The 15749-nt window shown below is 43.6% G+C and overlaps 1 protein-coding gene across 3 annotated transcripts in view; it reads right to left on the bottom strand.

Moving 5' to 3' along the window:
• smg7 (SMG7 nonsense mediated mRNA decay factor) overlaps nucleotides 1–15749 on the bottom strand; it is a 70300-nt gene that overhangs the window by 35600 nt on the left and 18951 nt on the right. For all 3 annotated transcript variants that reach the window (XM_008114714.3, XM_008114715.3, XM_062980725.1), the window contains exons 2-8: nucleotides 14886–14917; nucleotides 13985–14102; nucleotides 11016–11148; nucleotides 10398–10569; nucleotides 9898–9969; nucleotides 7415–7565; nucleotides 13–148 (exon numbers count right to left, since the gene is read on the bottom strand). In XM_008114714.3, the coding sequence (XP_008112921.1) occupies nucleotides 13–148; nucleotides 7415–7565; nucleotides 9898–9969; nucleotides 10398–10569; nucleotides 11016–11148; nucleotides 13985–14102; nucleotides 14886–14917 (814 nt within the window). The remainder of the gene's footprint in view (nucleotides 1–12; nucleotides 149–7414; nucleotides 7566–9897; nucleotides 9970–10397; nucleotides 10570–11015; nucleotides 11149–13984; nucleotides 14103–14885; nucleotides 14918–15749) is intronic.

The raw sequence follows: 15749 nt of genomic DNA, 5'->3' as shown, positions 1-15749 counted from the left end.
TGCAGAACTAACCTTGAACTGCTCCTCTAATTTCTCACGAAGAGGATTCAGTTTCTCCAAGTTCTTACTCAGATACACATGGCCATGGAATTTTATAAATGCCTTAATAAAATCAGATACACCCCACTGAGTCTTCACCTCATCACGACTGTAATCAGAAGATAAAAATTGTATTTCAGTCTTTGTAAATACAGATAAGAAACAGGGGGAATGTTTGGGTTGTCTTTAAAGGAATTTATATGAACTTTTGTCATTACATGAAACAGAACAGATAGTTGTGGCTAGCAGTGCTTCCCAAGACAACTGCATTGAAGATAAAAGCAATATTAAAATTCAACCCTTCTCAGATTAAAAGGATTTTATCATTCATAGCAACTACTTTAACATCAAGGCATACAACATCATAAAGAAAAATACTGGCAAGAGCCAAAAATAGATGTGGGCTCCATGCAGTAGAAGGCGCATTACATTAGAAATGCTTACGCATTTAAACAAAAAAGAACATTTACATGGCACATACATTTGTTAAAAGAACAATAAGATTAGCACTCAATTATTTTCTCCACTAAAATCATTTTCAGTAGGGTTGACAGAAATCATACAAAATTGGATGTTTGCTATATGTGTTAGAAACTGCCCTAGGTCTCTCCGGGGAGATAGGGCAGTCAACAAAAAAAGTTTTAAAAATTATTATTATATGGACAGGTTGCTCACCTGTAACCATGTTTCTTCGAGTGTACTCTGTGAATTCACACTAATGGAGAAGCTGCGCCTGCGCAGGTTCCGACGGAAACTCTTCCAAGCTGAAGTTCAAATTTTGGCGGTAACCACGCCCCCCCCTTCCCAAGGGGCATATAAGGCAGCCCCAGGCGCCCGCTCTCCAGTTCCTACGCCGCCAAGGCAACGAGAAAGGGAGAGGTTTGCCAGAGGGGAAGGAAGGGCGGGTTTGTGTGAATTCACAGAGTACACTCGAAGAAACATGGTTACAGGTGAGCAACCTGTCCTTTTTCTTCGTGTACTCTGTGAATGCACACTAATGGAGACTGACACGCTAAGGTCCCGGATGGTGGGACAAGGCAAACTCGACAATCAGTGAATGTCCAAACATATATTTATTAGGACATATTGAGATAACAGTCCCAAGAGACCAGTGCAATAAATTGTCCGAAAGGACCAGTGCAATGCAAACATGAGCATAGTAGAAGAGGAAACATAACATAGAAAATTATTCAATAAACATGATAGAAACACGCAATTGCGTATAGTGCATATAAACGCTCTCCCAGGGGGGAGAGGGGAAAGAACATCATGGCCTTTGACATATCCGCCAGGATCAATAAGGCGGTACAAAGCAACAGAGCAACTGCTCAACACAATCAGGGAAAAACATATCCCTAGAGGTAGGTATGGGGAAAAAGACCGGCCCAAACTTGAAGGAGAGGTATAGAGAGTCACCTGCGGGTGAATATAAGGAGAAAAGACGTTTGAGAGTCAAGAGAGGCAAGATGAGAGTACTGATCTTGCGAAGGCCGAGTCCTTTAAGGCTTTATTGTCCAGCCTGTAGTGAGAGACAAACGTAAGAGGGTTTGACCAGATAGCCGCTTTGCATATGGAGTCAAGCGGAATACCCCTAAGGAAGGCGGTTGAAGCCGAGAGGCCCCTAGTCGACCTCGGGCGGATGGATGGAGGAGGAGGTCGCTTGGCTAGTTCGTAGGCCAACTCAATGGCCTGAGCGATCCAGTGGGACAGTCTTTGGGAAGAGATGGGATTACCCAACTTGTCCTGGGCATAGGCGACAAAGAGTCTTTGTGTCTTACGGATGTCCTTGGTACGGTCCCTGTAGAAGAGAAGTGCCCTTCGAACGTCAAGAAGGTGCAGTTTTTGCTCGAGAGGAGAGGAGGGGTTAGAGAAGAAAGCTGGTAGGACAATGTCCTGGTTGAGGTGGAAAGCTGACACCACCTTAGGGAGAAAGGTAATGTCCGGGCGAAGAACAGCGCGGTCATGGTGAAAACGTAGATAAGGCTCGTCGACCCTGAGAGCAGCAAGCTCGGATGGCCGTCGTGCCGACGTGATCGCCACTAGAAAGGCCAACTTCCAGGAAAGCAGACGGAGATCGGGCGAGGCAAGCGGTTCGAAGGGAGCAGAAGTGAGTTGAGAAAGTACAAGTTCGAGGTTCCAGCCCGGCGTAGGTGGTAGCGACGGCGGGCAGATGTTATTGTAGCCTCGGAGAAAAGTTTTGATCAAGTGGTGAGAAAAGAGAGATGGCTGACCGTGGCGTTGAAAGGACCAGGAAAGAGCTGCGAGATAAGCCTTAATAGAAGCGAGAGAGAGTTTCTTCTCGACGAGGGTCATGAGGAAGTCGAGGACCACCGATACCGAGGTCGGAAAGGTGTCGACGTTACGGGATCGAAGGAAGGCGTGAAAGCGAGAGAGTTTATAGGAATAAGCCTTGGTAGTAGACGGCTTATGGGCTGCCCGAAGGACGTCTTGCAGGTTCTGCGGAAGGGAGGCTAGGTAAGAATCCTCCATGCAGTGAGATGAAGGGAAGGGAGGTCCGGGTGAAGAATTTTGCTGTCCTCCCTTGAGAGAAGGTGCGGCGAGGGAGGCAGAGGGCGAAACGTTCCTCTGGAGAGACGAAGAAGGGCTGGATACCACGGTTGGCGGGGCCAGGCCGGAGCTATGAGAATCGCTGTGACCGAGATCGAGAGAAGTCTTTCGAGAACTTTCGGTATGAGGGGAATCGGTGGAAAAAGATAAAGCATCTCCGCTGACCAGTCCAGCAGAAAGGCGTCCCCTAGACAGCCGGGGAAGGAGTTCGGGGGAAGTCTCGCTCCGTAGCGGGGTAGCTGAGCGTTGTGGGGAGACACGAAGAGATCCAGAGTAGGGCGTCCCCAGTGGAGGAACAGACCGTCGAGGATCTCGGGATCGAGCTTCCACTCGTGAGAGGAAGATGTCATCCTGCTGAGGGCATCTGCTAAGTCGTTTTGGGCACCCGGCAGGTGGATTGCAGAGACCTGTACGTCGTGGGCTATGCACCAAACCCAGAGATGGGAGGAGAGGAGCATCAATTTCCTCGAAACCGTACCGCCCTGTTTGTTGATGTAGAATACTGCTACGAGGTTGTCCGATTGAATGAGGATGGACTTGTGACGGATGAGGCGGGAGAATGCTTTCAGGGCTTTGAGAATGGCGAGAAGCTCGAGGAAATTTATGTGGTTGGCCCTCTCGGATGGGGACCAAAGATCTTGAACCGTTAGACCGCTCATGTGGGCTCCCCAAGCGTAGGTGGAGGAGTCCGTGGTTATGGTTAGCGACGGCGGGGCTGGATGAAATGGGAGGCCCCTGCACACGTTTTGGTGAGACGTCCACCATGAGAGGGACTGGCGGACGAACGACGGTACCGACAAGTACTTGGAGTTGTGGTGGTAGAACGGCTTGAAAGTGTCTATAAACCACCTTTGTAGGACCCGAAGGCGCAGCCTGGCAAACGGGGTCGTGAGAACCGTGGAGGCCATGTGGCCCAGAAGGACTTGAATGGCACGGGCTCTGACCCTCCGGGCGGATCGACAAAGGGCGATGTGGTGGCGGAGAGCTAGGAATCTGTCGAACGGTAGTGAAACAGTCTCTGTGACGGAGTCGAAGAGGGCCCCGATGAACCGGATTCGGGTTGACGGGGAGAGATTTGACTTCTCGGAGTTGAGTTGGAGGCCGAGAGATTTTAGAAGACGCAGCGTGAAGGAGACGTGGTTTTCGAGAAGAACCGGATCGGGCCCGACGAGAAGCCAGTCGTCCAGATAAGGAAAGACCGTGATGCCATGTAGCCTGAGGTGGGCCGCTATGGCGGCGACGACCTTGGTAAAGACCCTTGGGGCCGTAACGAGACCGAAGGGTAAAACGGTAAATTGGTAGGTTTGGTCGAGAACTTTGAAACAGAGGAACCGTCTGTGCGCCTCCCGTATCGCCACGTGGAAGTAGGCGTCTCGTAAGTCTATGGAGGCAAAGTAGTCTCCCCGCTGCAGCATCGGGAGGATAGAGGCAATAGAGACCATCCTGAATTTGGAAGGGCGAATGAATATATTGAGGGCCCTTAGGTCCAGAATGGGGCGTAGCCCGCCCCCCCTCTTCGGGACTGTAAAATATCTGGAGAAGAAACTTAAAGGGTCCAGTTCGGGAGGGGAGGGACGGATGGCGCCTTTGGCCAGTAATGCATCGACTTCGGCCAGTATCTCTGGGGAAGGAGTTGAGTAGAGAATGCGACCTGTAGGTGGGAGGTCCGTGAACTCTAAGGCGTAGCCGTCTTGGACAATGCGAAGAACCCATGCATCTGAAGTAATGGACTCCCATTGATTGTAAAAGGGGGCTAGGCAGTCGGCAAAGGCACCGGAGGGTCGAGGCAGCGTGGGCTCTACAGCGGTAGCGGGCGAGGAGCTTTGGCAGGGGTTGGCGTCAGGTACGCCGGTTAGCCTGCGGAGGAGCGGGGGTGGTTCGACCGCGTTGCTTTTGCGGATGAGGTCCCCGACGAGGTTGGTGATGGGTTTGATTATTCGAGCCCGAAGGCCGCCTGAAAGAGTGGTGTCTGAAAGATTGCGGCGGGAAGCGGCGGGAGCGGTGCGGGAACCAGCGGGTGCGCTGAGGTTGCGGTTGGTCGCCACATTTAGACGCAAGAATTTTAAAGTCATGATTAGACTTGAGTTTGTCATCGGTACCGGAGTTAAATAGTCCGAGCGCGTCAAAGGGAAGGTCCTCAATGACCTGTCTGGAAGATGAGGAGAGACCCGAAGACCTCAGCCAGGCGTGGCGGCGGATGGATATCGCGTGGGCAATCATCTTGCCCGCAGTATCACCTGTATGTTTCGCCATTTGTATTTGGTGGTGAGCAAGCGAGTCTGCTTCCTGTTGGAGGGTAGTGAGGACGGAGCGGTCTTCGTCCGACATCTTAGCGAAGAAGGGCTGTGCCTTCTCCCAGATAATCTGCTGGTAGGCACCCATGCAGGCTCCATAGTTCGCCATGCGGCAAAGCAAAAGGGCTCCAGAGTAAAGTTTTCGACCCACGGCGTCGAAGCGCTTCCCTTCTCTGTCGGCCGGAGTGTTCGACTGACGACCTGAGGATTGAGAGGCCTTAACGACCAGGGAGTTGGGGTCGGGGTGGTGTTTGAGCCACTCCAAGGTATCATCGTCGGTACGGTACCAAGTCTCGATCCTCTTCGAGGTCGGAGGAATGGAGGAAGGGGTTTTCCAGGAGGCCTGGATAACGTCCAAGAGATAAGGCAGAAAAGGGAGTAGCGTGGCCGGCGGAGCTTGGGCCTGCACCCTTTTGAAAACTGGATCAGACACTGCTTTGGAAGTCTGCTTGATCTCCAAACCCAGGGCGTCGGCCATTCTGACCATTTGATCAGAGAAAGCACGAATATTGTCAGTAGGAGAAGGCGGGTCTGCCTCATACGCATCGTGGGGAGGAGAGAGGTCGAGATCGAGAGAGACCACCGAGGCCGAGAGGACAGAGTCTGGGCGGTCAATATCAACATCTTCCTCCTCAGCGCCTTGGGGGGACTGAGGGGGAGAAAAAAGCACAGTCTCGGGAGGAGGCATGGCCTCGCGGGAAGAGAGGGCCGGGAGCCGGGGATCCTTAGACGCTGAGGCCTGGGCTGCTCGAGCCAGGCGAGCCGTTTGTCTGCCACGCTCCGGTGTCGAGGTGGGAGGGAAGAGCTGTTGGCGCGACGAGTGAGGCGGCGCAAGGGGCTCCGGCACCGGCACCCTGACCACCGTTTGGGTAGAGTGGTGGGGTGAGTCCTGCGGCTCCCCGTCAGACAGGGGGTGCAATGGAGATTGAGAAACATCTCTAGGCCTCTGGGCTGGCACAATTGGAGAAGACCTTCTCGAGGACGTTGCCGAGGAAGATGGCGGGTCTCTCCTTGAGGAGGCCGAGGAAGAGGAGCGCTGAGTCAGCCGTTTCTTTGTCGGCGGTTGCTTGGATGCAACCCTCAAGGACTTGCCAGGTGTGGGAGGAACCGCAGCTGAGTCAGATTGCGCTCGACGAGACTCCTCGTGAGCCCTTTTAAAGGCTATTTTGATAGCAGAGGAGGACGGAGGGGAGCTGATACGAGAGCGGATCGAGGTCACCGAAGCCAGAGAGCTCGACGTCGAGGAAGGCCCCACCTTTCCGGAGCGGGTCGACATGGTAGCCGTCGTCACAGTACACGGTGGCTTGACCGGTTTAGCGGCCCTGGAGGTCCTGGACGCTCTGGACGAGACCGAGGAGGCTTTAGCTGTCGGAGGCTTAGCTGGTGGCGCCGACATAGCTCTCAGAGCTGAAGACGACGACGTACCCGACGTCGACGGAGTCGGTTCTGGCGCGAGAGATCTTTCGTAAAGCGCCGCTCTAAGCCTAGCGGCTCTGTTCTTTCTGGCCTGAGCTGTGAGAGCTAGGCAGAAACGGCAGGTACTGACCACATGAGCCTCGCCAAGACAGAAGAGGCACTTGGCGTGGCCGTCCGAGTCAGGAATTTTAGCAGCAAACTGCGTGCAACGCTTGAAACGAGTAGTAGACATGCGAAGAGTCCGAAGTGAACCTTGCGGCGGAAAAAAAGGAACTGGAGAGCGGGCGCCTGGGGCTGCCTTATATGCCCCTTGGGAAGGGGGGGGCGTGGTTACCGCCAAAATTTGAACTTCAGCTTGGAAGAGTTTCCGTCGGAACCTGCGCAGGCGCAGCTTCTCCATTAGTGTGCATTCACAGAGTACACGAAGAAAAAATATTAGGAGCCACATCAAGCTCAAGAAAGTTAATCAGCAATTTTTGTATGGATAATTTAAAAAGAAACTTAGAATGCAAACCCACAGTTGTCTTATTCTGATTATACATCTTTATACACAGATATATTAGTAAGCAACTGTAAATGTAATATATACTGTACAGAAAGCATACATCAAGCATGCTTCTAAAAATAATTGCCCAAAAATAAATTAAACGGAAATCAACCATAATTTTTATGTCAGTAGCTAATTTACAATCACATGTAAAAATGAACATTTTGGTGCATGTCTAAATGTAATGGCAAATCTGAGATAAGAGGGTGGGAAAGATCTGGTCATTTGAGGGGAAATCAGCCCTTTAGATTAGTGGAATGTTTCTCCTAATGCTTTGTTATCAGCACTAGATCTAATCTAAAATGTTTCACCTTTTGCCTTTGGCCCTGTGCACCAAATTGAATTCAGTCCCTGGGCTAAATTTGCATTAGGAGCCTATGTAAGAGGAGAAATGAAATGAAAATCAATTACCTAAAACTCATGTTCATACAGAAGCACTTAAATAAAGAGACATATATGTATACTGCAGCTTTGGGGGGAGAATGTAAGAGAGCCTCACATTGTAAATCTTATAAATGGCCACACACAGCCTAAAAGGTATCCGGCTTACCTTTCCAGTGCTTTAGAAAGTGCTTTTTGTAGGTTAGTAGAAGCCGCTGGGAAAGGGAATTTCACAGCAATGCTTCTGCAGTAGTAGAAAATTGTGGTCAGGTGATCTCCTTTGGAGGATGCTAAAATGGCCAGCTGATTGTAAGGCTGACCTAAAAAAAGAATGGAAAAGAACACAGTTTCTCAGTGAGCTCAGAAGTTGGGAACCAAGTGGTCCTCGAAGTGTTGCTAGATTGCAACTCCCCTCACCATTGTCAATCCTAGCTAGGGCTGAAGGCAATGCACTTCAAAAATATCTATACAATGTCATGTTCCCTGTGTTTGTTCATAAGCACAACCCAGCTGTCTTTCTGTGTTCTAGTCAAAACTTATATTTGCTTATCTATATTTTTAGAAATTGACATGTCATGGTAAATCTGCATTTCCTCAACCCTAAGGGGCACTTTTTAAACCTATATAAATACCTCTAAAAATGGGATACATTGCAGGGGTATCTGATATATTTTTGTTGTTGTTGGTGATGATACTGAAATTAGGGAACGTCTTGCAATTTTCAGTGAAAGCCATTCCCATGAAGACTCTCAAGGGAAGAAGACTGAAAACATGCTAATCCCAAACTATGAAGGACCTGAAAGGGAACCATCAGCTTGTTGAATGGGCCAGACAGGAATGGAACTGTATCTTTCTCTACGTTGTAATATTCTTTCAATTAAAAAAGAAGATATGGAAAAAGGCATCTTCAATTGATATTAAGATGACATGGCTGGTGATGATGAACATAACAAGGATCTCATAATATAATTATTATTAAATCCATCTCTTTGACACAAATATGGCTTCCATACTTTCAAAATGCTCAGCACTTCATTTAGGAAATCTAATGACAGGGAGAGAGTAGACTGAAACAGGGTGGATGAATCATGTGGATAAAACGCGTGGTATCCAAGTTGCTCAAGCATTTTTGAAGCATTAAACAAACATAATCCATCATCAATAGAGTTGGATATTTTACAATTTATTGCAAAACAACAAAAATACTTTTAAATAAATTATCAGTAGATATTTCTTTTATCAGTATTTAGCTAACATTTTAACACAAGTGAGCAAGTCAATGGACATTCCCTCTGGGTTTTTCCTAGGCAACAGTATTTGTACAGAAATTGAAGCAGTTACAACTGGTGACAAAAAGGAGAGGCTTTGCAATGCTGCTACTTTTGCTTGTTACACTTCTCCAGGGTTAGGGCCCAATATGTCCTCACTCCTTTAAATGGGAAGAAATGTTACCATAAGACCATGAAATGAATGGAAGTGTCCACCGACACAGATAAATAATAGTCCTGACTTCATAGGAAAGCAGTCAAAAATAGTTGACTGGCATGACCATCTAATATGGTAGGTTGTTTCACTACTTGTCTCACTGCAGCAATAGGTTTTGCGTCCTACCGCCAAGGAGCATATATTTAGCAGGATGGGCCAAGCTAAGGTGGGCCTGCTAACAGGGGCTCATAAAGAAAGAGAAGAGAGTTTGGTATTTTCTTTCAAAAAAACCCTGTAGATTTATTTGGGTGCAGTATGAGAAAAATACGCCAGTTGGGAGATATCTGGAGATAATAGGGATTTCTAAAAGAGGAAAGAAATATGTAGATGGCTTTAATCAACAGCTAAGATGCATGTTATTATTTTATGTAACTCATCATGGGTGAGCCTTATAGATTACTGCTTCTTAAACCATGAGTCCTGAACCCAAATGTAGTCCCTTTCACTCAATGTTGGGGTCTCAAAAATTTGGCAACAATAAAAGATTTCTGAATGTCACCCATTTACACAAATCTGTACACAGTCTATGGAGGGGGGGTGTTTTAGCTAGCATTATGTAGGTTACTGATGAATTACATGTAAATCTCATCATCGTAATCAGGGGGTCCTCACACTTTTTAAACAGAGGGCGAGTTCACAGTCCCTCAGACTGTTTGGGGGGGGGGGGAGTCTATCATTTGAAAAAAACATGAACCAATTCCTATGCACATTACTCATATCTTATTTGAAATGCAAAAATACCCCATGAAAGTACAATACAATATTCCAAATGAAGAACAACTTTACCGAACAAAAATCAACCAGTATTTAAATGGGAAGTGTGGACCTGCTTTTGGTTGATGAGACAGTCCAGTTAATTAGGATTGTTGTTGTTGTGTGCCTTCAAGTCGTTTAAGACTTAGGACAAACTTAAGGCTAAAGTTTAGGGCAGGTGGCAGGTAAATGACCTTTGGCAGGCCGCATCTGGCCTGCAGGCCTTTGTTTGGGATCCCCTGGTCTTAATAATATAAAATCCTCAGCAATACAATTTTTTGTATAACCACTTTGGGTATATCTGAGGTCTTCAAGAGCTTAAAGCTGAAATCCTAAATACTTAACACCCACTGAGGTATTGGAATTTGTTACCAAAAGCATAAGAAACTTGATCAGGAACTATCAAATGCTCACCATTGGAGGGGACAAGCTGAGCTGCATGTCTATAGTAGGACTCAGCCTGGCTGGTCTGATTTCTGTAGCGAGCTGAAACAAGGATTAAAAATGTTAACACCATATGATCTCCTAGCCAATGTGTACAACTATTTCTAAATTAACTACATTTTGTTTTCTATAGAAAGGAACAGCACACAGAAAATCTTGCTATTGCAAACCTAGAGAGTTTAAGCTTTATAAGGAAAGCCTTTTAATGGCAGTTTAGAGCTTGACACTTGACACAATCTATTCATGTTGCTTAACAAGAAGACCAGCTCCTGATCAATGGTCTGGAACTTCTATTTTCCATTGTCAAGAGACCAGAAAAGTAATACCTTTCATGGCTTACTACTGTTCATAATTGCTAGTATAGGACTTTCTTCCCTACCCCCTTTAATGCCACATGTTATATACACACGTGACTCATGCAAATTATGATACACAGAGCTTTTTCTACTACTACTGTGACTATTACTCACCAATGTCCCCAAGGTGGACAAGGCAATGCTGGCATATATACGAGCAGGAGCTAGATTGTGGCTTCACAATGGCGCTGGTGTGCGTCTGTTTATTGCTGATAATTCCCAGTTGGGAGGACTTTACACGACAGGGTAAATCTACATTAAACACCGTACACAGCTCCTGCAGTAGCTGCAATTATAAATGACCAAATTTAATAGCTTTATCAGATTATACAAACAGTTATCTAGGACTCAGATTCGCAATGAAACCCTGAAAGTACTGTTCAACTTTTAGAGTTCAACTGCTCCCCCCGATTATTATTATCACCTTATCTCCATCACCTATCCTCTATCATCATCCAAATAAAAGCGCTTCTGTATAAGATTAAATGTTCATTAAAATTAAATGGGGGGCATACTGAATAATTCTAGACTAATTTCATCTCTCCCCAATTAAAATTAAGGGAGGGGATTTAGCTAAATAGTAGAACATATGCTGTTGCATTAAGGTCTCAGATTCTAACTAAAGCATTTCTGGTTCAGAGAATCTCAGTTTGCAGATTTGAAAATTAATTTGGTGTCAAATGAGCTTTGTGATTTTCATATTCCACAATCATAATTTTGTCCCTGTCTTACCTGTGTGTAGAAGCCACTAGCTGCTTCTAAGAACAAAGAGAGATTTGCTTGAACCTCACTCCGATTTGGATTTGATCGGTTTTTTGCTTGACCCTGTAGAGTTGTGATCTGATTCTTAAAGGCATGATTCCACCTAGAGAAATAAAGTATTTTCACATAGTTATATATGACATAAAATTAATTTGTTGAAGGATGCTGGACTCAGTAAAATGACATTTTTTTTTTAAAAAAAAAACAGAGTTAAGTATCACAAGTTTTCACTCTATGATTTTATGTACAACTTTTAGGGAAAACCCCCTATTCAATGGTACCTAGCATATGTTAATGAAAAGACATAATATTTCCATTTTTTTTTCACTTACAATTTATTGTTCAAGTATTGAGAATGTCTCTTCAAGAATCCACCAATTTTTAAGGCCTAGTTAGTACTGAATGTTAATATTATTCAGCAACATTGTTAACAATATAAATGCTTTGACTGTTATTTTAGAGCTTATGTTGTGAGTTTAGCTACAATAGAGTCTCGCGTATACAACCTTCACTTATCCAACGTTATGGATCATCCAATGCAGTCTGCCTCCTGCCCAGATCCACAGCTGTTTCGCTAGGCAGCAAGGACTGGACTTTTCATGGATTTAACTTCCAACAATGTTGTTACTGCAAGTTCATTTTATGCAATTCTATCTTTATTTGTAGTCAATTTATTAGTAGCCAATGTTTTTATAGTCAATGTTTTCAATGCACTGTAATATTTTGGTGCTAAATTCATAAATACAGTAATTACTACATAATGTTACCATGCATTCAATTGCTTTTTCTATCAGTTTTTTGTAAAGCATGATGTTCTGGTGCTTAATTTGTAAAATCATAATGTAATTTGACATTTAATAGGCTTTTCCTTAATCCCTCCTTATTATCCAACATTTTCCCTTATCCAATGTTCTGCCGGCCCATTTATGTTGGATAAGTGAGACTCTACTGTATATATATAGAGAGAAAGGGGGGGAGGAAGGGGAGTGTTACTGTGGAATTCTACTCATCTTGTTAAGGAACAAGACCACCAAGTTTGGCATCAATATTGTATTATACGTAACTAAACACACTAGAATAGTCATCAATTGGAGATCCTTTCATACTAGAACTGCACCTACTAATCAATCACCACAGTAGACAAAGCACAGGGTGAAAGGCATCCAGGATACTGGGGATTGAGAACCTGATCCATCACTTTACATGTGCTTTTCAAAATGTATCCAAGCAGACATAACTGCTGATGAAGTTTCTAAAGTGACTATAGATGGGATTCAAGGTAGGGGAGTAAAGCCATGGTTCCATTTTGATCCCTCTGATAGGGATCCTAGCACAGGATATAAAAACTTTCTAAAATACATAGCCAATTTCCCGCCTTCTAACTGTTCCACCCAATTATTTTGCTAGTATCCTAATACAATCCAGTGCTTCCGAATGAAATACATCACCTGAAAACAGAAATCAGGAAAATGTGGTCAGGCATAATTACCTGTATTTACTCAAGTCTAATGGCCCATCAAATCTAACGTGCACCTCAAATGTCAAAACTCTGAAACCTCAAAAAAATTTTTGCTGCCAAATGTAATGTACAGCAGCAAAATGGGCACTTTGTAATTTGGCCAAAAAAAGTGTACATTACTGTTGCTACCTGCTTAAGATTCCTTTGTTATAAACCATTCTGTTAAGCACCAAAACTTCAAGAAATGGAAAGGAAAATCTTGGGTGTGTCTATGTTACAGAATGAATCCACTTTAATTGCCTTGGTTCAATGCTATGGAATCTGGGGGCTGTAGTTTGACAAGGTTTTGAGCCTTCTCTGCCAAAGAATGCAGGAACCTCGCCAAATTACAAATCCCAGGATTGCATAGTATTGAGCCCTGGCCATTTAATTAGAGATGATGTCTATCAAAAGCTCCAAGTTCTGTTCCTCAAGCACTTTCCCCTTTTGTTCCCCTTTCTGTATGATGGGAATCTAATGTGCACCCCAATTTTGCAAGGTCATTTAGTCAACAAAATTGGGCATTAGATGCGAATAAATATGGTAATTCATATCATAAACCAAGATGTTCATTAACAAAATTTAGGATGCTTTACAGGTGAAGATGCTTTACAGTGGTTCTCAACCTGTTGGCTCCCAGGTGTTTTGGCCAACAACTCCCAGAAATCCCAGCCACTTTACCAGCTGTTAGGATTTATGGGCGATAAAGGCCAAAACATCTGGGGATGCAGAGATTGAGAACCACTGACCTGAACTAAGATCTTACAGTCTCTCAACAAGACCCAGATCTAAAATACAGGGTGTTTGAAAAAGAACTCCCTAGATTTAAGTATAAATACATTAAAACTAGGGAGTTCTTTTTCAAACACTCTTTATATAAGTTTTCAAATTTAAGAAAACCTAAAAGACATTTCTGATCCTAATGTTTTCCTCACTTTAGCTAGAATACTGAGCTGCTAGAGAGAAGTAACACTTAGAAAACATCCATAAATGAGTAAATGATTGAGTAACAAGCAACTCTACAGAGCAGAATGGTCACTTTTAGGACAACCCTGAAATAATATGGTAGAATTAAAAAACCTGTTAGAAGCTCTTACTCTTTTACAGTCCCATATCCCATTTACTTAAATAGCTTCTTATATAAGCATTTCATCTTTTTTTTTTTTTTTAAACCCTTTCACTTTAATCTTAGGCAATGGTGACATATTGCTGCTGGCTAACTGTATTATGAAAAAGAAACAAAATAATGTAAAAACATAGGTCACAAAATACATTGCATGTCACAAAATTTATTGTTCTTAAATACTTTCAAATGAAACTTAGAAAATATTTCAAAGTCTATAGACTTTCAAAATACAAACATCTTTAGTAAGTAAATGGCACTGGGTTCTGTTTCAAGGCTTCTTGAACAAATTATACATGTCTTAATTAAATGACTTACAAATCTTGTTCCACTTTCTTATCCAATGCATACTCCAAATCTGTTACAAGCATTTTCTGGTATAAGTCCTGTAAAGCCTGTCGGGATGTCCAAGCTTCAGCTGGTCCCAGCTTCGAATCTGAGTAATGAGAAGAAAAAGGATTCACCATGCAAGCCAATTTTATCAATTCCTCAACAAAAGAGTCAATAAGATAACATACTTTCATCATATCATGAGAAATGGTTATAGATAAAAACAGAATAATACAAACCTTGTATCCCCAGGGAATACCTGAAATAGTGGATAATAGCAACCACTATAGTTCAGCTATACTAGGGCTAGAAGCATACTGCGGAAATATATTGCAGGGCCTAGAGAGGCCCACAAGTTCTTGGCTGGTGTGGGAAGAATAAGTTTTGGAGCATGAGTAAGTGAAGCTATAGATATTGTTCATACTGTAGTCTCAAATAGGAAATTCAGAGTGATAAAGATATGGAAGAGTCATGTCTCCATGTATGGTCTGTCATCAGAATAATATATTACCCTTACTCCAAGCTTTTGAAATACAATTCTGTGAGTTAGGTTAGCACTTCTTTTGAGTGGAGGAATTGGAGAGGAAGTTGCTAAGGTAAGAAAACTGGTAGCAGTGGGCAAAGAATTAGTATGAAGAGTAATGGTTATTAACACTAGTACATGCACAGAAATCTACAATTCTACTGGACTTAAAAACCTAGCCAAAATTGTTCAGCAAACAGCCCACTTGTCATCCAATCTAGACAGTACCCAACCATCTCTACCACTTGATCATGGAGAAGAAGGATGGCCAGTCCACTGCATTCCTAAGTGGAGAGTACATCCTCATAAGCTACAGTAGCACGTGTTAAAAGCATAACACCTAGGCTTCTGTCAGATTTGAATTACCTGTCATGTCAGCCTTCAGGACTTCTGCCTGCCTGTTGGTAGAAAAAAACAAGAATCGCATTAGAACAACGAATAAAAATGGTTATGGCTTTAATCTCTTGATTACTATAAAATAAATGCAGTTTATTTAAATTTCAATCTGTAGGTCTATTGTAATACTACCAGAATTCTGAAGGAAATGTCACCAGTATATATTCTCTATAACCTTTTCAGCAGAGTAAATTGATGGTTAAACTCACACAAACAATAATAATTACCAAAGCAAGATGCCTTGACTGACATCTCTACTTTCCAACATTCAATGTATACAAACTGTGTTTCATGCACAAAATTATTATTAAAAATATTTTGTATAAAATGCCTTTGGTACACGTGAAAGAAAAATTATTTTCTTATTTCAACTTGGATCTCATATTCAAAATATCTCTATGTATATGCAAATATAGTCAACCCTGCACAGTCACTAGGGTTAGGGCATTAGAACCCCGTGAAAATGAAAATACAGTAAAGAAATTGTTTGGAGTTTTTTTGAGGTTTTTTTTCATTTAAGAGATTTTCTCTCTTGGAAATTCTCTGATTTTCTAGCATGATTTTATGGCTGAATTCCACTAGAAGCTGGTCTTAGTATTGTACTGGAGGATCCAGAGATTCCTAGAGAGGTATTCTCTCTCTCTCTAAAAAGTATTCTATTAAAAAAAAGGTGAGGACCACTGTGCCAGAGAATTCAAAAAACAGAATTTAAAGTGTGTGTGTGTGTGTGTATGTATAGAGAGAGAAAGAGAGAGCCATTTCTTTATTTAAATAACAGAAAGACCCAAAACATAACATTTCTTCATCAACTTCCTTCAAGATTTCTCTGCGATG

This window comes from Anolis carolinensis, chromosome 4 (genome assembly GCF_035594765.1).
Source record: "Anolis carolinensis isolate JA03-04 chromosome 4, rAnoCar3.1.pri, whole genome shotgun sequence".
In the NCBI taxonomy this organism is placed as follows: domain Eukaryota; kingdom Metazoa; phylum Chordata; class Lepidosauria; order Squamata; family Dactyloidae; genus Anolis; species Anolis carolinensis.
This window is presented reverse-complemented; position numbering and strand designations above follow the sequence as displayed.